Below are 25,084 nucleotides of genomic sequence, written 5' to 3'. Positions count from 1 at the left end.
ACCTCAGGACAGAAGATAAGTAGAGCAGACTATGATCCAAGGGAACTGTACAAATGGGGAAGGAGGGAGTGTATTCAAGAGCATTTCTGGCCATATTGAAATTGCACTGGTGGCTGGTGAACTCCAGCTGCCCATTCCCCCCTCCCTCTGTGCCCACAATTCCTTGGCCTTCTTCAGTTTCTGTTTCCCTTTGGTTCAGCTTCCTGCTCCTGTATGAATGATCGATGGTGCAGGTTAACCTCACTCCACCAAGTGCTGGAGAAACAGAGATAAACAACATGGCTGTGCCCCCACGGGGCTCCCAGGACAGTAATGATAAGAGAAGACAGAGGTTGTGTAGGTTGTGGGCGCCAAGTGGTTGCTACGAAGTGGAAGTGGGACCAGTTTTGAGGAGGGAGAGGCCCTGCAGGCTGAGTCACTGGAGTCAGTTTCTGGGGGAGATGTGACCTCGGCTCTGCCTTAGGAGACTTACATAATAAATGTGTTGCAGTCCTTTGTTGTTGGGTTTTTTTTTTTAATAAATTTTTGTAGAGGCAACTTTAAAAATGCAATCTGCTGAAAGAGCAGAAAACACCAAGAGAGAAAATTGGGAAAATAACCCTCTTGGAGATATTCCTTCATTTACTCAGTCCTGAATTACCCAAAAGCGTCAGCTACATAATCATCCTCAAAAAATTAGGAAAAGAATTGAAATAATTTGAGATTAAAAAAATCTTATCATGAGGACTTAATTGGACTTTATTTTATAGGTTAGTTTGGGGTTAAATTATGCATAGGCCTTGGCAGCCGATGACTTATTAGCTGGGTAACCTTGGGGAAAATGACTTAACTCCTAGCAGTTCCAGTTTCTTCACCTGCAAACTAGAAATGCTATCAGTACCTCACAGGCTTCTGGGAAGGATTAATGAGTTATTTATATATAGCATGGTGTCTGGACCAGAGGAAGCTGTCACTTACTGAAGGGGGCGGGGGCATCATAAGCTCTTCCGAACATAGGGGAGCTAAAAATCTTAGTCCAACCCTAGTGCTCCCTTCAACAGCAGCTTCAGAACGTCCGTCTTCAGAACCTCCATCTTTTGTCATATAGTTCTTTCAACCCTTCAGTGAGTGAGCAATCAAGCATTCATTTTCCTGTATATTTCTCCAGAGTTTGTACTTGGCCAATAAGTATATTTTCAGCCCAACTCTCACATGCTCCTTTTGGATTTTTCACCCGATCCACCTCTCTCGTGTGCTCTCCAGTATGGTGCCCTTCCTCTCTACCTCCACCCAGAGCTTCCTTGGGTGGCCGTCTGCTCTGTTAGACACAACGGTGACCCCATCAAGGTCAGACAATGTCCGTGGCCTCATCTAGACCCTGATGACCAGTTCGTAGGCTAGAACCCAGGGGCTCACCAACTGGCTGAGGCCTAGAGGACAGTTGGAAAACTTCAAAAACCAATCCAGCCCCATTTTGGGGGCTGCCTTCCTCAGGCTGCTACAGATGGGCTTGAGGAATCAGAGAAGAGAAGAGAAAGAGGTGATGCTGTTATGCACCCCCGTCTCCCAGTTTTCTGGCTCGAGAGCTGCTAGTTTACCTCCAGTTAAGTCAGCATCTATCAGACTCTCTGGAGGTGTTTGTCCAGATGCATTTTCCTAGGCACCACCCTGAGCTCCTGAGTCTGAATCTGGGACTGCAACCTGGGCATCAGCACTTCCATGGTTACCCCAGTTGTTTCTAATAAGAGGGCTTCCAGGTCCACACTCTGAGAAGGGCTGCCTAGAACTCGCCCTCCCTGCAGGGGAGGTTGGCAGGAGAGGTCATCCAAGAGCGACCCGCTGCTTCAACTACAGCACCTCTGCTAGTATCTGCTGTGCTTGGTTATACCCCGCCGTGGGCTTCCTTCTTCATGCACATTTTCTTCAGCTTTAAAAAACCTGTTTCGATAGCCATTGGTGTACTGGGAAGAGCCTTGGATCTGGAGTCCAGGTGGCCTGCGTTCAAATCCCTGCTCTGCCATTTACCAGCTGTGTGACATTGGGCAAGGCACCAACCTCTCTGTGTCATTTCTTCCAGTAAAGATAATCCTACTTCATCGGGCCATGTTGAGGATCCAGTGAAACAACATGTGCGTAACAGCTTTAGGAACACGGGATCATTCTCCAGTGCAGGCATTCAGCATCATCTTGGAGCCTGCCATGCCCACGTGCAAATCCAGTGAGTGCGTGGAGTTCTGCACAGGAATGAAGGCACCTTCTCTTCCTTTCTGCCCTTGTGCTACTTGGGTTTTCCCTAGGGGCCAAGTCCATGACGAGGCAAGGCCATGATGTGGCTCCACTGGAGTCTGTTGTTTCTTCCTCCAAGTCCTCAGAGCTGAGGAGGACAAGAGTTTCCCTGTGGTCAGCAATGAGAAAGGGGACTTCCTTCCTGGAAAGGAGTCTGGTCCCAGCATCTTCCAAACTCTGCCATCACTGCTGCCCTTCCTCCACCCACCCCATTTGCTCTCTTCTGACTCAACTGATAGAGAAACCACTTGAGAAAAACTTCAGGAGCTGAGGCTGTGGCTGGGCCAGCGGAGTGAGCAGTTTTCAACAGTTAGTCCTCTTCATCTCCTCTTTTCTAAGAGCCTATTCTAGGCAGCGACTCCTCCCATCTCCTTGTGGCACCTCCTGATAGAATGTGCAGGTAGGGAGGGGTCCTGGGGAGCACCAGCTGACCGGGAGAGGTTCCCAGCCAGACTTGCCCATCTTTGTGGCTGAGTTTCACCTTTCCTTTCAGGCTGTCCTCCCTGCTTCCTTCCCCACCATCACCATAGCAACACCGTGGTGTAAAAAAAATAAAAGAGCTAAGGCATCTAAATATAGTCTGAGTTTCAACACTTCCAGCACAGAGCCTAAAACCTAGGGGGTGACAGCTAGAAGCATCCAAAGGATGAGTGGCAGCCAGGAGGGAGGATGAGTCTGGGAAGGGTGGATGGTAGAAGGGAAGGATGGGGAACAGCCGTTCGCTGAGCCTACTCCTGTGTCTTCTCATGTAACACCCACCCCCTGATGGGGATGGTATCACCTCCGTGTTACTGTTGAAGACACAGAAGCTCAAAGAGGTTAGGAACTTGGTCAAAGTACACACAGCTGTAAGCATTAGAGCTTCAATTTTTAACGTATGTCTCTGGGACCCCAGAGTTTATGTGTTTTTCCCACCGTACCATATACATAGGTGCAGGCCAGAGATTTTGCTGGGGACACTGGGCTTTTCAAGATGGTCATATAAATAAGCTGAGGCCAAACCTGACTAAATCATTGGATGAGATTCGGTGTAGGGTGAGAGGTAGAGAGGAGAGGTCAAATATATGGCTCCTATCTAAGCAGCCCCAGTTTGTTCCTTGAGGACCGGGGAGAATGAAGAGGGTAGTGTTGGTGAGAGTTTCCCATAATAATATAGAGCGGGAATGGAAGCCATTTTAATGCCCTAAAATGGAACTTCAACCTGGGCAAAAAAGGCACAATTAGAAGCCCTAAACCAGAGAACACTCGCTGTGATTCATGCTATCACTCATTCATTCAGCAAATGTTTTTATTAAGCATCTGACATGTGCTCAACTCTGGAGCTATGAAGACAATGAAAACAAATGCCTCCCCCACCCGTCTAGAGCTTAAGACAGTGGAGAAGATAAAGAAATAATTACACATGTGACTGATTCTATACAACTGTGACATGTGCAAGTACCTAACAGAAGACCATCACCTCCCTGCTGGTATCAGTGTAAGGGAAATACAGATGCTGTTACAAATGAAAAAAACCCACTTGGTCATTTTTAAAGGTGATGTACATTTTCAAGGTGTTGTATTAATGATGTAGCTTCAACCATGGGCCTGTGTGATCGGTGCACCCTATGGACTCATTCCCTGCCTGTATCTTCTTGACTGTCATCAAGTCCATCTGATAGTCGTACAGATGAGGCTTTCAAAACCCAGCAAACTAGACCCAAATGATGTCTGACAATATGGAAATGTGTTATGTATGTTGTCTTCCTACAACCCTTGGCATCACTGGCTTAAAACCAAGTGTGTGCTAATGTAGACAAGGTGAATCAAGCCATGGTATTGGCTCCCTCAGGCTACCAGGAGCAGCACTGGGAAGTGCCTGTGAAATAAGCAGGTGTGGGAGGGGAGGGAGTAGGGATTAGGAAGTTGTAAATTTCTGAGGTTGCAATGCTTTCCCAAACTACCAGCAAGGCAGCAAATACGGCTGTATGAATGAGTTAGAATTAGATAATATAATGTGTGTGGAGCCCTTTAGCTCTGTAGAGAAATAACTGTCTAAATACATGGTGCTCGCATCAAAGATAATGATACAGTACTCCATTTACAGTGCTCTGCTACCTGCCTGCCAGCTCCTTCCCAGGGACGTGGTGCAGATGAATGGGCAAGATCCAGGGAATGTGCTTTGAAAGCCTTGATTAAAGGCCCTCCAAGCAGGTGTAGAATTTCAGGTGTGTTATATTGCTGTCATTGTCGTTAGCTTTTCCTTTATCACCCCAGAGTGTCACTGCCTTCATTTCAGGTGAACAACTCTGCCTGAGTGTTTCATGCCCTGAATGTCATTGGAAAGTCAGCAGCCCACAGATGTGTGGGATAAATAAACATGTTTTTAACTGAGGGTTCCAGAGGCGTGCTGGGCCAGCTCTCGCCAGCTGCTCCTCCCTTCTCTGTGAACCCAAGCTCATTTTATTTCCACCACCAGGACAGGAAGAAGCAAAGGCTGTGCTTGCAATGAGTGTTGATTGCAAACCTTCTGGTCCTGCACAGGGTTGAGAGGTGGCAGCTGGGGGAAGGGCAGATAGTGGACTGTGAAAGGGAAGCAGCTTTCTCCCCCGCCTCACTCAGCCAGGCCAGCAGAGATGGGGCACAGCTCAGGAGATGTCACTGAGGTGGGGACAGGCCGGGAAAGGAGCTCGAGAAATTGGCACTAATTGGGACTACGAAACCAGAATCTAGCATCTCTGGGAACAGAAAAGGGTTTGGTTGGGAGGCCGATCTGTCAGCAAGAGCAGCCAGGATTAGGCTAGAAGGAAGTGAATTCCAGTACTGCCTCCACCTTCTTGACCTGCCGTGGAGGACTTCTCATCCAAGGTGGAGGAGCCTTCAGTAGGACAAATTGGTACCATTGCTTTTTCCACACATTCCCCCAGGGAGATCAAACAGGACCCTTGAAGGCCCTTCTCTAACCAATGGGATTTAAATATGCAAATGAACTACCCCTGGGACCAGCCTCTCAGCCCCTGCCCTAGGAGAGAACAAAGAGCAGTGTAGGGTCAGAGGGAAGGTTACGCTCTAAGAGGCAGGCAGCTAACATGGGGGCAACAGGTGCAGGAGAAAGATGATCCTTACTTCCAAACAGACTTCCTAAGACAGGCTAAGGTCAATACGCAGGGATAGGAAAATGAGGAATGATGTGGAGGAAACACAAGCTCACTCCAGGCATACCCCTTTGTAATTCTTCTTCAGGCCATGGAGCTCAGAAAACACTCTGTCTGGTCCCAAACCAGCACTTGGCAAACTCCCAACTATCTCACCCTTTTCTGACCCTATCCAGGAAGCTAGGAAAAGAATAGTCCCTTTACTGGTTGCTCCAGTCATAACTTACACAACAGACCATTATCAAATTAAGGGAAATTTATGACTGCTTATTATAGGCAATGACTATGCTACAAGTTTTAATTACATTGTCTCATTTAACCCTCTCAAAACCCCAGTGTGGTATGTTTGATTATTGTACCCATCTTCAGATAAGGAAACCAAGGTTCATAGAGATAAGCCATTTGCCAAAAGTCCTGAAATCCTTAAATACTGACTCCAGATATCTCTGACACTAAGGCTCATGCTCTTCACCACTAAATGACAGAAACAAAAAATTGTTTTCATAACATTGGTCACAGGAAGGAACAACAGAGTATATTAATACTTAACTAAAGTCATGACTGAATTACTGACGTGATAGCAGAGCCGGGTTCTAGCCAACAGGACTCCTTTCTTGCATATTTTGAAGGTCAAAGGATTTTAGATTTGTTTGGAAAGGGAGAAGGGAGTGATTAAAGTGATCTTTTCATAAGAGGAGACCAACAGCAGTGCTCTGTGAAAGGAGTGATGGAGGCAGGGAAGGGGGCAGGGATGGAGTCAGGGAGACCAGCCACGGGTCAGTCCCAGCACACCTGCCAGCGTAATTACACGTTATGAGGGAAGTCCAGGCTCTGCAGTTGGTCCCCAGCTCAAATTCTGGCTCCACCACTTAGTAGTGTTCATTAACTATTCATTCACCCATTGAACAAATATGCATACCAGGGGCATCTTCTATGTGCCAGAGACACAGTGTGCTGGTAAATGAGACAGGCATGGTTTTTGCTCTTATGGACCTTGTATTCTGGTGGGAGAAACAGACTGTACACAGATAAAACAAATCAGTAATCAAGATAAAAATGAAACCGGGTGATTTGCTGGAGAGCAGTGGCAGACCCAATCAGATTGGGTGGACAAGGAAATAATATATAAATGGAGACACTTTTTAAAAAGACTTGATGATAAGACTCTGGAGGAGGAAAGTTCTAGACAGAGGAAACAGCTAGGGCAGAGGCCCTGAAGCAGGAGCGAGGTTGATGCATTTGAGATACAGAAAGAAGGCAAGGACAGGTAGGGCAGAGTGGGTGGAGGGCAAGTGGTGGGAGGTGAATTTTCGGCAAGCCGAGCTGAGCTCTGCAGGGTGATTCTGGAACCTGCAGCATCTGGATCGCTGGGAACTTGTCTGAAATGCAAATTCTCAGGGCCTACCCAGACCTCTTGAATTGGAAATAATGGGGATGGGGCTCAGTGTTCCGTGTTTCATCAAGCCCTCTCAATGCTTCTGAGTTCGCTTAAGTTTCAGAACTTCTGGGCTAGACGCTGCAGTTTTAATTTTATTCTAAGTGCGGTGGGAACCTACTGAGGGTTTAAGTAAGGGAATGGTATACTAGGATTTTCTTTCAAATTAAAAAAAAAAAATCATCCTAGCTGTTGAGAATAGAATGGACTCTAAAACAGCAAGATGAATGGAAACGGAGCCAGGCTGGGTTGGGTGGCTATTGCAAGGGCCTCGGCCAGAGGGGACAGTGGCTTGAGCTGGGTGGTGTGGCAGAGAGGAGACGGGACCTCGCTGGAGAAAGGCAGGGGGCAGAAGCTAGGGCCACAGTAAACAGACTGCCATCCGCCAGAGCACAGTTCAAAGGCAATGTCTTCTCTGAAGACATTCTACTCTCCCCCATCTCCTCCCTTTTGTCTAAAAATAGGGAGCTCCAGGCAGAGATCTGGCCTGCTCCAAGAGGGCAGGGGCTTCCTCTGTTGCAAAAGGAAAGGTGATGGGGCAGGAGAGTGGGGAGCAGTGATGAGGGGATGGACTTTGAAAGGCTGAGAAAGTTGGCTGGCTTCCTGAAAGGCCTAAGGGGTTCATCCCAGAGGGTGAAGTAGGAACCCTACTTACATTGCACATGCACACACACACATGCACACATGCGGCTGAGTGAGACTTGCAGTTTCCAAAAGCAAGGGTTATGCTTTTTTGCTCAGATTATTATTGTCAACTGAAAAAAAAAAAGCACGGCCTAAAAGTTGAGAGTTATGTTTTATTTGGTGCACTTTCTGAGGACTTCAAGCCCAGGAGGCAGCTTCTCAGATAGCTCTAAGGGACTGCTCCAGAGGTAGGGGAGGGGCCAGGATATACAGGATTTTTTACAACAAAGACCTGGTAGTAGGAACACCAAAAGATTGCTGTGAATTGAAGAAAACCAGATACCTCAAGTTAACGGATTTAGCTCTTTTCTTTGTATGGGAAGATGCAAAAGTCTGGGCTCATAGAAAACATTTCTTTGATATGCACCTTAGCAATCTAGGGCCAGTATCCTTTCCCATCCTGAGTCAGTCCCCTCGGGGTGCACCGCTGGGAGTGGCTGCAGAGGCTGAGGACTTGGGCGGTGGGCAGCCTGCTAGTCTCCATCCTGAGTTCCCTCTGGCTCACTGTCAGGGGCTGTGTGGCTGATAGCTTAATGGCTGCAGCATCCTTTGTTTACTGATATGGCAGGCAATATGTTTCATTCACATTACCCACAAAAATCTCAAGAGAGAGGTAATCCTCCTGTATAGGGGAATGCCTTATGAGAAGGCAGCAAGTAAAGAAGCAGCAGCAGAACTCAAACGCCTGTCTTTTGCCTCCAAGTCTAACATCCTCTTCGTCATACCACATGGCACCAGATGACCCCTGGAGTGGATTAGGATCAGGGTGACGTCATGCAGCTGCACAGATGTGTCCTGTCTTTATTTAAAATTTTGGTATTTTGTTCATCATGGATTTTTTTATTTTACTTTCTGAGTTTTTAAATGTTGCATTAAAATATGACTTATCTTGATTACTGAGCTGTTTGGTGGACCCTTAAATTTTGCTCCTGTGCCTCGCTTGCCTCACACTGGTCCTGACCCTGGATCCATTACTCTCTGTGTCAGCCTCTTACATTGACCATCAGCAGAACTTCAGACATTTAACACGAAGCAAATAGGATTTCCATTCCCCTCACCCTTGTGAAATCTCAGCTGCTGCTTTCAGACTGTCTATCCCAAGATGTTTGCCTGCTATGTTCCTGCCAAGATCACCAAGTCGCAGAAGGCTAGGTCCTCACATTGGAGCAGAGGGTACAGGACCCATCACTTCTGCGGCTGAGCTGGGGCTAGGACTCAGCCCTGGCGACTCCAACCTCTTGACAGCCTGAGCCCTATTTTGTATCTCCACGTTGTGCAAAACAAGAATTTGCCATTTGGCTGGTAGAAGAAGGGAAGAACCCTGAACTAGAAAAACAGAAACTTCAGACAACCCCTTTGGGATCCACAGCACACACAGATCACCCAAAATGGTGACAGTGGCTGAAAGGTAACCTGAATGCTGTCCTGTCATCCAGGGCCACTGAATTCCACATCCCCAGGGCCAGCATTCCCTATGACATCCACGTGAATAGAGCCCAGTTCTGCTCAGTTTAGCACTGGATTGATTCAGTCAAGAAAATACCTGTAGAATCAACTAATCTTCCACGTACTTAAGTCACTAATGGAAGGATTTTCTCGGTGCAGCCCAGGGACAGTAATCTTTCCTGGACTTGCTCTTTATTGGGATCTCCAGAAATTATCCACCAGAAATATGGGCTTTATAAATATTCCAGCGGGCAGGGATTTGAGGCAGAAGGCAGGAGGTTTGACTGTGTTTGACTCCTGTGCTGGGAAGCCAGTTCCTCTCTCTTCTTAATCATTAGAAGGTCTTCCTTGGACCTGAATTTTCACATCTGGACAGTACAAATATCTCTCCTTTCTGCTTGGGTCAAAATCATTCTTTAAAAAATGAGATTCCCAGCAGAGAGAGAAAGCAAGACAGAGAGACAGCATCTCCAAAGCTATAAATCAGATAACCAATCACTTGTTCTCTTCTGAGCTGGGAGCAGACACATTGTTAAGTAGAAGGATTTTATAGATTATTCTCAGTGCCTTGCCAAGAAAGGGATTTATCAATTTCAAGGCACAGAAATGGCTTATTCCCAGAACTTTGGTGGGTTTTTTTTTCTTTTACTTCCCCTTTTGACTTAGAAGTGGAAGAGAATTGGAGCTGTGAGTCATCCTCCTCTCCCCACCCCATCTTTGTGGGGTGAGGCAGGGCACACTTGGGGCTAAAATAGGTCTGTGGATGACTTAGTCACATATAGAGCTGAGACCCACACAGGTCCACCGCTGTTGGGACTGGAAATCCAATTCCCCTTTGAGGATAACTAGGCAAGGCTCCTACAGAGACTACTTTCAAGAAGGCCAGATTCTCCCCCTAATGTACAGTGGAAAGTTCCTAGCCTTCACTCCACCCATCATCTCCCCACTCACATGCATACACATGCAATCAGGAAGATGAAGGACTCCCTACCATAGGGCAGCAAAGAGGGAGAGAAACCTTTGTTGTGGCTTGAAGAGCACGCTTGTCTGAGCAGAGAAATAGTTAGACAACGGATGAACACACTCATTTTCCCGTGTGTGAGCATACACATACACAGACTTTTATCTTTGCATGGTGGCCATGAGAAGTGGTCAGGTTTAGACGCCTCCTTGAGGTTTGTGGTATCCCTAAAGCAAGACAGATTTGATGCTGGAGAGGGTGTGGAGAAAAGGGAACTCTCCTACACTGTTGGTGGGAATGTAGTTTGCTGCAGCCATTATGGAAAACAGTGGAAATTCCTTTAAAAAACTAAAAATAGACTTACCATATAATCCAGCAATCCCACTCCTGGGCATAAATCTGGAGGGAACTCTAATTTGAAAAGCACAGCAGCACTATTTACAATAGCCAACATGGAAACAACCTAAATGTCCATCAACAGATGACTGGATAAAGAAGTTGTGGTATATTTATACAATGGAATACTACTCAGCCATAAAAAGAATGAAATAATGTCATTTGCAGCAACATGGATGGACCTAGAGATAGTCATTCTAAGTAAAGTAAGCCAGAAAGAAAAAGAAAAATAGCATAAGATACCACTTATATGTGGAATCAAAAAAAAAAAAAAAGACACGAATGGACTTACTTACAAAACAGAAACAGACTCACAGACATAGAAAACAAACTTGTGGTTACCAAAGGGGAAGTGGGGGGCAGTGGAGAGATAAATTGGGAGTTCAGGATTTGTGGATACTAACTATATAGAAAATAAACAACAAGGTCCTACTGTATAGCACAGGGAACTATATTGAGTACCTTATAATAGCCTATAATGAAAAAGAATATGAAAAGGAATATATGTATATGTGTGTAACTGAATCACTGTACTGTACACCAGAAATTAGCACAACATTGTAAACCGACTGTATTTCAATAAAAAAAAAAAAAGGCCAGGTTGGGGAGGGTACAGTACAGTGGTAAACTCATGCTTAGCATGCACAAAGTCCTGGGTCCAATCCCCAGTACCTCCATTAAAAAATGAATGAATAAATAAACCTACTTATTTCCACCCACCTCCACAATTTTTTTTTTAATCTTAAAAAGACAGATTTGAGCTGCCTGGGGAATGTAAACCAATTCCTTCCCATGAGACGCTAAATTTCTTAGAGCTTAATATTAGCCCTTATGCTGTGAAAATTCCACAAAAGCAAAGATCAGGGGCAAAAGGGATGTTTTCTGTCCATGTTGACACCACTAGACTATTAGCTCCATGTGAGCTGGAACACGCTTTTGATAAGTAAGGAGTGGGTGTGTGGATGGATGGACGGATGGACATTACAGAGATTCCTGGGATGAAAGGTTCAGTCTTTATCCTCTATGAAAGGTCAGAAAGCATAAACATTTGTAATTTAAAATCTTTTTTACCCTGTAGAGGCATGGCAGCCTCTGAAAGGAAGGGTGTCTAATTCAGAAGACTGCATTTCTAAGAAATTAAAATTTTTCCTCATCTTGCCTTGACCTTTGGGAAACAGAGTGAGTGGCCCCATTGGGGTTTTTGGTACCATTTTGCCTCTGACCATATCCTGAAGCCTACATCCATAATCAATTGTACAGTCATTTCAGATGCCCTTTCCCATTTAGCCACAGGTAGGAAGCTCTCCAGGCATTGGAAAAGTGTGTATTTAGGAGAGCAAAGGACTCAGTTGTGAATTACAGTGCCCAGTTGTGAGCCCAGACATTCCTGAACAGACAGAATAAGCATCAAGTCCTCCAACGTGGGTGTGCGCCCAACGCCTTGCCCAGCAGTCAGGTCTTAACTTTCAGTGGAGACAGAATGCTCCTACATTTTGCCTAGGGGAAGCCTCATGTCTGTGGGTTTTCTCTGAACACCCCAGCTAGTCATAGGTATGGAGAAACTGCAAGCAGCAGAGGGCTCATCAGAAAGGTCCAGAATAGATGCCAAAGTGGCAAAGATCATTTGCACACTCTTGCATACACACCAAAACACCCTTCCCTCCCACTCTGGACCTCCCTACCTGCTCATCTGCCTGTCCACCTGACTACTCCAGCAGGTTGCACAAAGTTCTTCTGTGAAATCCATGTCTCTGCCTCCACCTGTCCCATATTCTTGTTGGTTCAGTCATGTATATGGAATAGTGAATCAGGCAAGATTCTGCCAAGCAGGGCCACTGTGTACAGTTGTGAAGGTTGTGCACTGCATAAAGACCCTGGCGTGGGCCAGAACTCTAGACACCAAGCCCCGTGCCCTGACATGAGGCTATGCAAGCCAGCGGAAGGTGCTCTCTCCTCACCGAGCTGTGTATCTCCAGGGGTGTATTTTTTCTCAACTTTGCACAGAGTTGCCTTAGAACCTAATGGTGGCCCTGCCAACAGGGCAAAATATTCTGGTTACAAAATAGATACTGCAAGGCAGTTCCAAGAGGTCATCTGGCTCAGGTCCTGACATCATAACATTTAAAAAGCCTTTCATATTAGTTGTCTATTGCTGTCATAAACTTAGAGACTTAAAACCATACCCATCTATTAGCTCACAGTTCTATAGCTCAGAAGTCCAGGCATGGTGCGGCTGGGTTCTCTGCTCCAGGTCTCACAAGGCCGAAATCAAAGTGTGGGCAGCTGGACTCTTATCTAGAAACTCTGGGGAAATATCTGCTTCCAGGCTTATTCAGGTTGTTGGCAGAATCCAATCTCTTGTGGCTTTAGGTCTGAGGGCCCCATTCCTTGCTGTCTGTCATCCAGGGACCACTCTGTACCTTGAGGCTGCCTGTATCCCTGCTCATGTGATGCCCTCTGCCTTTAAACCAGAAGCAGCGTGTTGAGTCCTTCTCATGCTTCAGAGAGAGTCGTGCCTGAATCCTTCTGGCTTCCTCTCTGTTTTTAAGGACCCCTGTGATTAGAGCAGGCCCACCTGGAAGATCTCCCTATTTTAAGGTCAACTGCGACAGATAACATATTGTATAACATGAAGGGAGTGACATTTCGTCATATTCACAGGCTCCGGGGATTAGGGCAGAGGATCTTTGACAGGATATTTTAGAAATGTAACCTACCGCAGCCTCCTCGCCCACCCACATTCCTTTTAAAAGCCAAATATTTGAGCCTTTGTGTTTGAACAAGCTCATTCCTGCCTTACTTTGTCAGATACTTACCCATTTTGAGCAAATACCAACACGTAGTAAGATAATTGATCAATCAATCAGAACCACCTTTTCTCTTCATCACCTCTCTCAAACACATTGGTAGAATCTGACACTGTCTGTCTGCTGGGAATAGCTCCTACCAGTTCACAAGCGCTGATTGTTAAGTGTTTAAGATTTTTGCAAGCTGGCTGTTAAAACTATTAGTACCTTAAAATTGACTATAGCAGGGGTATTTACACCATAGACAGCATCACCTCAAATCAAGATTCCTTTCTTTTTTTCCAGTAAGCAGGCTTACCAGTGTGCCACTGGGGGTCAGCCTTTCTTTCCAGGTCATGTCCTTGACCTCCTGTAGCCATCAGAATCCTTTCCACAGCCTTTTCCATGTGCGGACATCACCTTACTTTTTAATTCCACCAGGAACGCGGCAATCACGCCCTTTAAAATCAGTTCATTTCATGGTAGAGTTGAAGTCTGCCTCCCTGCCAGTGGCCTCAGTCCTTTGGACACAGCACTTGTGACAATCCCAGAACCATTCGGAGTGAGCGCCATCTCCCCCAGGAGACAGTTCTCTAGATCCACGTATCAGATCCCAGTTAGAAGCTCTGTCTTTAGAGCCGCATTGTCCGAGTTCAAATCCCAGCTCTGCCGCTCTTTAACTATGACCTTGGGCAAGTCTCTTAACTTTTCTGGGCCTCTGGTTCCTCGTCCATAAAATGGGGATAAAAATAGCACCCACCTCATGGGTTATGGTGAAGACTAACCAAATGAGATGCTATATGCACCTTGCCTGGCCCGTACCTGCTTCCTGGGTTTATTGTGAAGATTGAATTACTTAAAGTGCCAGAATGCGACAGTACCTGGCATCAAGTCAGTGCTATGAAATACTAGTAAGTAATGGGAAGCATGGTTTCTGGGCCGTTCATCATGCCAGTCACCCTGTTCTGGGTGCACTCTGATTTCCCTCTCAAACTGGAGTGTCAGAAGGGACCTAACTCCAAACTCTGGCTGAAATGCTAGACTGGTTCCAACCCCGCTTTCCCTGACTGGCACTAGTTTGGGGGTAGCTGTCTCCTTTTCTCTAAGTTTTAGCACAATCAGAGAGACTTTCCCAAGGAGTCTTGGGCCCTGGACCAGCAGCAGAGGGATACCCTGTTTACCTGTTAGAAATGCAGACTCTCAGGCCCTGCCCCAGACCTGCCTGATCAGAATCTGCATTTTAACAAGATTCTCAGGGGAAGCATATGCACGCCAAAGTTTGAGATACGCTGCTTTCAGGACCCTGTGACACACCTATTTTCAATTGAGAAAATCAATGAAAGCGTCCTAAGCCTTCTCATGACACAGGGAGACTTTCTCCCAGACCTTGGTAGCGGCGGGTGGAGTGCCAGTGTTGGGCTGTCAGGGTGTGGTTGGAGGTGGGAGGGGCTTTTCTGTCCTGGTTCAGAGCATGAAACGTGGCAGGGAAGGAGATGGGGGCTGCTGGCACTGACTAGAGAGATTAAACAAACAAACAAAAACCCCCCAAAACTAAAAGAACAACCCAACAGGGATGTGAGGCTTTTGAAAGCTCCCACAGAAAGGCTAACAGCTCTGCCTTCAGCTCTGTCCTGTGCCCCAGGTCAAGGAAGCTTTGTGAGGGTTAGCTGGCCTGGAGCGGCCGTGATAAATTTAGAAATGATGAGAAGGAACCTTTCTTGATACAGTGAAGAGTCATTTAGTGGGAATCAGGAGGGAAGAGGTCACTAAGTGAGAGATTATTTAAAGATTATTTCTAGCAAGGAGGGGCCAGAGGGTTAGGAAGCCACCTACTCGCATTGAGATGCAGAGGCAGATCCCCTGATTCCCTGCCTGTGCTGCCTGAATTTAAATGGGAACCTTCTGTGGTTCTTTACTGTGGCCACAGCTTGGGAATGACACTCACAGTGTACCAACCTGCTTGAACAAAAGAAACTATTAGAGTAACATATGTGAAAATCCCAACTCTGATGCTTACTAGCTGTGTGACTCTGGGCAAGTTACTTAACCTCTCTGAGCATCTGTTTTCTCATCTTTATAAAGTTGGACGAGTAATATATGTGTTGCACAGCTAAAGTAAGGATGAAGTAAGAAAGTTCATTTCATGGCGCTGAATGTAATGTAAATGCATGTATTATGTTAGACTCCTTCCTGGCTTAAAGGTCCTGATTTGGAATTGGGTGTCCTCATACAAAGGAATATTCTGAGAGGCCAGTCAAGCAGCCAGAAATGTGTTTCCCAATCCCCTCCAGGTTGCTGGTGGGAGAGCTCCTGGGAGCATCTTTTCCAAGCAGCACAGTTGGGTCTTAGCTGGGAATGCTGCATGCTTTGGCACCTCCCTCCACAGAAGGCTCGGAAGAGAGGCAGATGCTGGCCTGGGGCCTCTGAAAGCATTACCAGCTCCAGGAGCAGCTGCTCAAGATAATCAGACCCCAATCTGGGCAGAAGGAGGAGTTGGGAATAGGACAGACAGGTTCAGAAGCCCTAGCCTGAACCCATGAGTTAGATCCCGGCTTGTTGTTGGAGAGAGCTCCCATAGACTGGACAGATAGAGGAGGCTGAGTGACTGAAGGTGTAGTTCAATGACATTCAGGCTTCTGTTCCCTTTGTCCCACTGAGAATCATTGGGCATTCCATCAAAGTAACCTTCAATATCTTTTTTGTCCCTAACGAGTTGTATTTTTACTGTGAAAAGGCAGAGTTGATTCATTTCATGAAGCCCCAGGTTCATGATTAACTTCATCAATTTCAGATTAATTTCATGAAATTAGAAATTTTATGACTTGCTGGTATGTTAGAAATTCACCATTAGAAAGTCACTCAGGAAGACATGATTGAGGGTCTCCTCCACACCAGGCACTAGAATGACAGTGGCAAATAAGACATGTCCCCTGTCCTCAGGGAGCTTATACTCTAATATGGGCAGGTAGGGTCTAGACAAGTGAGTTAGTAACCTAACCAGCTAACCAGCTGTGATCAGTGCACTGAAGGGAATAAGCAGAGTAAGTAACGTGATGGAACACGATGGAGAGGTGAGGATGGTGGGGAGGAAAGAGATCCAAGGAGATAACATGGCCCTAGAAGGCCACCCTGAGGAAGGAATGTCTGTGTGGAGACCAAAAGGATGAGGATAAGCATGGACCCAGGCACAGGGAAGAGCAACCGTGCTGCCCTAAGTGGGAAAGGACTTGATCTGAGGAACAGAAAGACCAATCTGTCTGGGACACATGAGCAGTCATGAATGCAGCTGGATTATATATGATCCTATGGGTTGCAGTAAAAGACTTTGTATTAATTCCAATTATAGGAGACGTGGAAGGACCTGGGTTTTATTTTTCATAGGTAACCCTGGCTGTTAGCAGGGAAGGGATTGAAGGAAGAGGGCAAAGATAGGAGCAGGAAAACCTCTTAGGAGGCAGTTGCAAAGTCCAAGGGAGAGGTCATGATGTTTTGATTTAGGTCTTGATAGCAGAGGGAAGATGGTGGTGACTTAAATGTATTCGGGTCAGAGGTGGGCACTGGGAGAGGGGAAGAGGAGAGTGAAGGAAAGGAAGGAATCAGGGGTGATTCCAGGATTCCAGGACAGATGATGGTGTCATTGACTGAAATGTGGAAGAACAAGTTTGGAAAAAGAACTCAAGACCTGGCTGGTGACTCTTACTAAATTTAAATGTTCCCGTGGCCTCATTTGTGGCTGGAGCAGAACTGAGAGCTTTCTCAATTGTCAAGAGCTGTAAGGGATTTCTCTAGCCTCCAGGCGAGGTAGCACCTTAAGTGCAAAGAGATGTGATGCCTTCCCCATGAATGATCCCAGGGAGGGAGTCTTACACCCCGCCTCCTCCACGCATTACACCCCCCAACCAGAGGCTCCTCCTAGCTCACCTGAACGCCTCTTTCCACTGCTCAATGTCTGTCCTCGTTTCCCTGTCTTCAACTAAGCTGTCGTTGGCTTCGCTTGTTCTGTTTATCTGTTAACAAAAGTCAAATAAGTGCAGGGCGTGCTGTGTTTCTGACTTGTGGTCCTTCCAGCCCAGAGCTTGTCACTGACAGGGAGACGAAGCCAGATTTGGGAAGAATGAGCTGCGCTACCTGCCACCGCCTTTAACATTCCAAGCCCCTCTAAGAACCCATTCGGGAGTCTCTCATCCTGCTTTATCCAGTTTTTCTTGACCTGACTTTTATTTCCTGCCTGTACCACCGCTTGGGTCACCAGTTCTATGTGTTGATTTCCTTTAATTCTCTGACTCAGTGACTGGAGATGATACGATTCCCTTGGATATTACTCTCAAACCACCAAACTGGGGTCGTATTACTCTTGGTAAGAATGATTCCTATTTGTCAAACATTTCCTAGGGACTATGCCCCCTGTCAAGTGCTTTGCATACATGAGCTCAGTGAAGAACACTGTGAAGAGGAATGAATCGGTATCCACTTTACAAATGAGACTTGGAGAGCTTTAGCAAGTTGCCCGAGGTCACCCAGCTAGTGAGAGATGGGGGCCGAGTTTGAGCCCCATCCCAGTCTCCAGTACCCGTGCTGCTGCCCCGGGGGAGGGAAGGCCAAAGTGTCGTGGCCTCTCTGAGGTGGAAGGCCCATGCTTTCTCTGGTGGCCAGCCAGGTGTTTCTGTGACTAGGGTAGGTGTGGCAAGTGATGAAGGTTTGGAGTCTGTTTTTGAAGCATTGGGGTCGGGAGTGGGGTGGGGGCGTGGCTTAGTAACTGCAATTACTTCACTTCAGGAGCCGTGGACCCATGTCTGGTTCTACAGGATCGACAGTGTGGACAACGGAAACTCGGTAGACATCCAAAGATCTAACGGTGACTTGGGAAAGCTCAGGAGAGCAGAGAGGATGTCCCGAGTCAGGATGTAATGACATTCCTACGTTATAAAAAAGAATAAAGGGTGGAGCTGAAGGCCTGAGTCTCCTCGACCAAGGGCCCCCGCGGGCTAGCGGCCAAGTGCCGTGCACAGCTGAGCGGGCCTCCCACATGGGCCTTTTCTTTCCCAGGCGGAGGGGAGACTGAGCTCCGTGCCCGCCTCCACCCTGCCATGTCTCACACCCTCTGGGAGAGGCCTAAACATCTTATCTGGGGTCTGGTCCAGAAATGTACCCCTTATCAAGCAAAAGGTGGGAGAGGTCAGGTCCACCTCTGTTTTTAAAGCTCCTTGTAATGAAAAATGAAAAAGTAAAGAAATCTAAAAAAAAAAATAGTAAGAAAAAAAGTAAAGAAATGCAAAACAGGGTTACTGAAATTGGCTTATATTTTTCAATGCTGAACAAAACACCACCTTTTAATATAAAAAACAATACAATTGTACTAGTCACAGAGTATTACAAGAGTTTAGAGTTCCTGTGATCTAGCCGGTGTATTCCTCTGACTGCAGAAGCTCATTTGGAAATCAGGTAGTGTTTGGTGCCTGCTGTGAATTACCAGAAGTTGTGACTTGAGCCAAAAGGCCCTCCTGGCTTCCCTGTGATAGTCACTACCACAGAGAACGGGAGGGGTTCCAGACAAGACTCCCATAGGCCCACTTCCCGCCTCTGTTCCCCGCCTTCTGCCCTTTCTATGAAATAAACTTTCAAGTCAATATCAGCTGATTTCAAAGGTAAAAAAAATTTTTTTTTAAATTCTCCAGTGTCCCCAAAGTAAGAGAGGATAAGGAAACAAATGTTTTGGGAGGACTTAAATGCCTGGGCCTTTCTATAGATATTACACCCTAGCTCGCACAACTGCCCTGGGATGGTGTAAGCATTATTCAACCCATTTTTGTATCATTTGAATGATTTGTCCAAGGTCATGTAGCATGTCCAGGATTAGAACCCAGAACCTTGGGACTGTGAAGCCTGAGCTGCTTCAGTCTTTGAGTCTGATCAAGAGCCATGGAGCCACACGAAGCCCAGGAGGAGCCCAGTGGGGCTGGAATGGGGGCCCCAGGCCGCAACTGCCCTCCAAGCTCCTGTGGTGTTGGGGCAAACTTTGAGCTTTCTGGATCTTTTCATTGTTCCTTTCTCTTCCTGTTTCTTCTCCTGGCTGGCTGGCCCCACCCACTCTGCTCCTTGCTTATGATACTTATTTTTCCGTCCACAGCAAAACAATTCACATCAAGGTAATTGATGATGAGGCGTATGAGAAAAACAAGAATTACTTCATTGAGATGATGGGCCCCTGCATGGTGGATATGAGTTTTCAGAAAGGTGTAGTACCCTGTCCTCCACACTAACGTTAACATTCTTCCCTCCTCTTCTGTCTCCTCCTTTCTCCAGCTCATTTTTCTCCTTCTTTCCCCCTTTCTTCTGCCTCTCTGGTTCCCTGTCCCCTGTTCCCTCTCTTGTTGTCTCTTCCTCTCTTTTCACCTCTCCTTCTCCTATCTTTACTCCCAGCTCTGTCCTAACACCTGCCAGCCTGTCACATGGTATCCGTAAGAGGGATGCTTGAAAGTCAATGGTAATTTTTGTGGGATGGGGAAATGGATATGGGGAAAAAACTGAGAGAGAGAGAGAGAGGGAGAGAGAGGGAGGGAGGGAGAGCACCAGCTACAGACCTCACAGTATCATAGGTGAGGCTCTCTGTTTCTTCTGAGTGGCTTAGTGTACAGGGAAGAAGAAGATAGCACAACCCCAGGCAGAAAGACAGCCCTAGGAAACTGGCCCAGGCTCTCAGCACAGATTTCCACTGGGAAGACCTTTTCAGGGCTAAGCTGATATCCCCTGGATGTTGAGAATCAATGAATTTGAATTTGGGTTCTGTATGTGTCTCATTCCATTCCCCAAGACAGGTCTCAGGAGCCCTCTTATCTGCCCTGTCCCTGCTATCAAGGTGTGTTTCTCTCCCTGACCTTGGTTGAGCTGCAAGCACAGGTCTGAGCTCCAGGTCTAGGTCAAGGACCTTCTTGCCAAATTCTGCCTGCCCCCGGAAGAGCACTTGGGTGTGGAGGCAGTTAGAAGAGTGAGAGAGAGGATTCTGACCTGAGGGGAAGCTTCCCCAAGGAATCATGGGACCTCTCAGACTGGACGGAGCTTTTGCCAGCAACTTAAATGGCTGCATACACCCCAGGCCTCCAATAGGCAAGTCAGAAAACCCTCTTCTAGATAGATGGTGCAGTGCGGTGGGAGCTGCTAGAATTCACCATTCCTTCCCTGGCTGAGCCATCAATCATGCACCTGCAGGCGATGCCCATGGTCACAAAGCAAGCACCCCGTTCCCGCCCCACAGCAGAGCCCCTGCAGTGGGAAAACAGGTCAGGCTCACGTCCTATAGACAGCCATAGGGTACCACATCTAGGGCCTCCAAGGATTCCCAGAAAATGCTTCTGGACAATCAGTGAACTTTGTCTTTTGTTCACAGAGCGTGGTGTGGAAAGGTGTCCAAAAAGTGCTCAAAAGGTAGCCAGAAATGCACTTGTAAAACACACACACACACACACACACACACACACAAACACACACACACACACACACACACGCAAAACACAAAGGCGCAGCAAGTCCTGGGCCTAACAAATTACCAGATCAGCCTGCCACTTTATAGATAACAAAGCTGAGCCTGTCTTTAGAAGAACTTTTTTGTTTGTTTGTTGTTGTTGTTATCGTTGTTTTTTGGCCAGAGAGAAGATTTATTACCTGTACTGATACCAACAGAGATATTTAAGAATTAGAGTAAGACTTGCATCGTTAAGACTTGTGGATTCGCATCTGTGAGACTGTAACCGCACGGCTCTGTAGTCACACGTGGTGGTCTGCTCTGCTGCTGCATCAGAGGAAATGTCAGAGGCTCTGATGAGACACTCTAGGGCTTTGTTTGTTAGGGCCTTTTGGCCCTTTAGAAAGCATTTAGGTCTCAGCACCCCCTCACCCCCCAGCTCCCCAAAAATGAATAGAAAATAACAATTAGGCCTCACTATGGGGACCCGTCAACACCACTGTGGTTCCATGAAGGACAAGAAGAAGCCACACAGGGAGATCCAGGCCCACGTGGCAACTTCTCCAATAACAGTGGGCCTTGAGTCAGTCCTCATGCGAGTCTGTGGAAGGGAGTGATTTTCAAGGAAACTTTGCTGCCCTGAATGATTTGTTTTTAAAAGATGCAATGCTCTATTGAGATACCCAGAAATGAACAGAAACCTCCATCACCATGTCCCCCAGACCCTTGTTAATCAGCATCTTAGGAAGTCAGCTTCGGGACACAACACCCTGTGTGCTAGAAGTCCGAAGATGATTTAGAATTGATGACTCACATCATCTTCATCACACTTTTCCAAGAGTGCATCAGCTGTAAATATTAAAGGAGTCCTATATCATATTGTGTTAATACATATGTATTTTACTTCCCATCACGAAGGCCCTATGAGACAAAGAATGAGAAAGATGATAGAATTCTGCCTTCCTTCCTTTCTCTCTCTCTCTGGTCTCCCTGCCTCATAATCACGTCCCCTTTAAGACTGTCTTTATGAGGCTCACATAAGAAGTGGGTATAGACACAAGGAAGGGAAACGAGCCCCTAGATAGGTACTGTGGACCTATTTCCTGATGTGGAAGAGCCCTAGGTCATCCCTGATGGGCCAGCGGTTCACCTGCTGGGCAAAGAAATGCCAGTTACCATGTGACACCCAATGGAATGTGCTGCCCGACTCACTTCCTACTAACCATGGCAGGATCTAAAATGACTCCTCCCCACCATCAGCCCGCTCCCTCCTCCCCATTTCCCCCCTGTCCTCCTGGATCCCTTCCTTTGCCCACTTCTCCTTGCCTCCTGGCTCCCCTTCCCTCTCACCCATAAGGACAACTATGACCAAGGAGATAAGAAAAGCTAAGACCATTTTTACTATTTTTACTACAATCCACCATCGTCCGGTCAAAAGCCACCATGGCGGGACTGGGCTGCATGTGCCAAAAGTGATGGGAAATGGTTTTAAAGGCTGTTCTCCAAGTGACCAACCAACCTGCCGACCCAGTCGACACACTCTCTCTCTTGTTGTCCCCACAGGAAAACCATAAGGGTTAAAATAGTAGATGAGGAGGAATACGAAAGGCAAGAGAATTTCTTCATTGTCCTTGGTGAACCGAAATGGATGGAACGTGGAATATCAGGTGTGAGATTCTTTTAAAAAAACAAACAAAATGAAACAACGGAAAGAAAGAAAAAATTTAAACAAGCTGAAAAGCAATGACAACCAAAAGCAACTATATTTTTTCTCCCCCTTTTCTTTCCTTTTCCTCCTTCCTCCGTTTGACCAATGGACTTTTTTTTTTATTCTTTTCCCTCCTGTATTCTCGCTCTCACCCTGTTTCGGTATCATCTCTGCCGTCCTAGCCTTAACTTATTTCCAAGTCCTCCTTTCTCACCTCTGGGCACATTGCAGCCTCAAATCATCCTTACCCCATGAGTTACTTCTGCCTTGTGCTCCAGTTATCTGATTACTGATATCCTGGGCTCTCCCCGACAGCCCGCACACATACACAGTAACCTGCAAACGTGCCAACTCCTTGGTGGGTGGGGAGGAGAAGAAAAAGGAATGTAATGCGATGCATGCCTGCGCCCCTTCCCTGCCTTCTTCCTCCCCACCCCTCACTCTCTAGCCTGGATGGAATGGAGGGAAGGGTCTGGGATGGGGGCTGGGGCCCATGTTGCAATGATGCTTTGACAGTTTTCTGCTGCCTTCCCCAACCTCCGTTGAGTGCTTGGCAGGTTATTCACTTGCAGAGTGGTCCATAGGCCCCTTTGCCCTTCATGGAGGTAAGTGTTTTATCTGGCTATTTCACACTTGGGTAAACCGTAGCATGGAAAAGTGTCCCAGTTGTCAGAGGCCACAGCTTCTGAGAGCTTTCTGAGCGAGAGCTGGCTTCAGAAGTAGCCATGCAATCTGAAATGCTGAGCTACTCTTCCTCCCCTTGGCATCCCACCCCATCCCTTTCTATCTCTGTTCTAGCCCAAGTTAGGGTACTTCATTCAGGCTGCTTTAGGATAACACAATCCCTAAAGCAGAAAACTGAGTCTGCCAAAGAAGGCAGTAACTCCAGATATTAAAATCCCCTTAGCCAGAAGACCCTGGAGAAGGACTGACACTGGGCAGGCCCAGCGTGTGGTCTTACGGGTTTTCCAATAGGAGAAGGGACTCAATGGCATGGTTGGTGTTGATTCCTGAGAAGCAGTTGTTGGATGCTTCACAGAAGGCTGCCTTTGCTTGGCATCTGCAAATGAGCATATCACTCAGATTTCAAGATAACCCTCATCCCACACCAGACGTGGCCTCCTCTCCTCCTTTCCTTGGGGCACGCATCTTGGGATACCTGACAGGGTTCCATTCCTAAGGAACTGATTATGTTGCAGCCAAGGTAGATGTCAGGAAAGATTTCTTCCCTTGAAGAAAATGATTGGAAGCTACTACTTTGAAAGTGCTGGAGGAATATATGTGGGACCAGGTAAGCGTGCTATTGGGAAATACCAAGAGGAAGACGTCCACACTCCTCTTCAGGAGAGCTGTGCTGCTGGGAGCCTCGTGGAGGATGGAACAGTGAGACCCACTTGTTTGTCAAAAAGGGGATTATTCTGCAATTACTTGATGTTCATGTGCCAAAGAGCAGCATAAAGCCTTTCACTCCAGGACAGATCTAAGAGATTTGGCCACTGCACTCCCAAAGGCACAGCCACAGATCTTCTTCTGCGATATATGATTGATCAGTTCTCCTTGTCTTCTGGTGACTCTCTCTGCAGACCTGACCAGTTCTGTGCCCACACTGGTTTGGTCCCAGCTGATGTTGGAGAGGCAGAAGCCCTCTCAGCCTTCCATTATCCTTCCTCTCCTTGGCCACACAATGAGATGTTGCCATGAGCCAGACTGCCAAAGAGTGCTGGGAAAAAGAGAAAATCACCAGTTCCATTTGCTTCCTGGATTGTATTCCTGCCACCCAAATATTCTCAGAAATTGACTCAACACCTGCCCTGCTTCATTCCCACCTCCTTTGTGCATTTATTCCACAGCTTCGTGATTGGTAGGATGCGGCAGACACCTAAGTTCATTGTAAACTAACGTCATCAATTTTCACAGTCTCAGTTTCTTAGGGGCAAATAAAAACAGGACAAAGGATCAGACAGAGGATCTAGAAAGAAAGCAGTCTTCTCCCGATGAAAAGAATGGATTGGAAGTCCATCAGTGACTTTATTCTGCCAGAATGCCTATGGCTACTCCCCATTTGAGGACCCCTTTCTACTGCACTGGATTATTTGTCCAAGGAGATGTCAGCAGAGCCCTAGTGGAGCCCAGTCCTGGGGGCGGGAGTCCGTGAGATGAAAGGATTTCATCAAGCTACTGAGATGGTATCCCCCCAGATCTTCCCAGGGACTAAGATACCAAGATGGCTTCCTGTTCTATTGCCTGTGGGGTTCATTTTCAGTTTCTTCAAACCTTCTCATATTTTGGCACTAGACCATAAGGTGAAAGGTCATAAAACTTGATTGTCTAGACTCAGAATCAAATGAAACCCCATCCTGATTTTCAGAACTTCCTGCTGTTCTCGGAGTGAGAAATAGCACAGTAGAAATTGCTTTTCATTATCAATGCTTCATGGGAGAGTTTAGGTATTCAGAACAGCATAGTATAGTGTGTGTATGGTCAAAAATGACAATTGCATTACCAAAAAATATATAAAGGACTGTATTTGAAATAGGAAATTCTATTCTTAGCAAACTAAAGACCTCAAGGGTGAGATTAAATGCTCTGGACAAGCTGGGGGAGCAAATGAGGAAGGATGAATAAGAAACATGGTTGCCCTGGAGGAGAGGAAACACTTGGGTGTCTAGCAGTGGACACCTGAGAGCAATGCTAAGCAGCATGGTCACGGCTGTTGGGCCTGGGCCTGGACATTGGAAGCCTCAGGTGGGAAAGGAAAGCTCTCTCCTCCAAAAATGGCGCCTGTTTATACCTCCTTTTACCAAATCCAT

General features: G+C 46.7%; 1 protein-coding gene across 3 annotated transcripts in view; it reads left to right on the top strand.

The window, feature by feature from the left end:
- The window catches only part of SLC8A3 (solute carrier family 8 member A3), a 140,887-nt gene that overhangs the window by 102,730 nt on the left and 13,073 nt on the right, over positions 1 to 25,084 (top strand). For 2 of the 3 annotated variants that reach the window (XM_064486067.1, XM_064486066.1), the window contains exon 3: positions 22,130 to 22,233. The exons of the other annotated variant lie outside the window; for it this stretch is intronic. In XM_064486067.1, coding sequence (XP_064342137.1) covers positions 22,130 to 22,233 — 104 coding nt within the window. The remainder of the gene's footprint in view (positions 1 to 22,129; positions 22,234 to 25,084) is intronic. 3 annotated transcript variants of the gene reach the window in all.

Source organism: Camelus dromedarius, chromosome 5 (assembly GCF_036321535.1).
Source record: "Camelus dromedarius isolate mCamDro1 chromosome 5, mCamDro1.pat, whole genome shotgun sequence".
Lineage (NCBI taxonomy): Eukaryota > Metazoa > Chordata > Mammalia > Artiodactyla > Camelidae > Camelus > Camelus dromedarius.
Note: the sequence above shows the minus strand (reverse complement) of the source record. Positions and strands in the feature narration are given on the sequence as shown.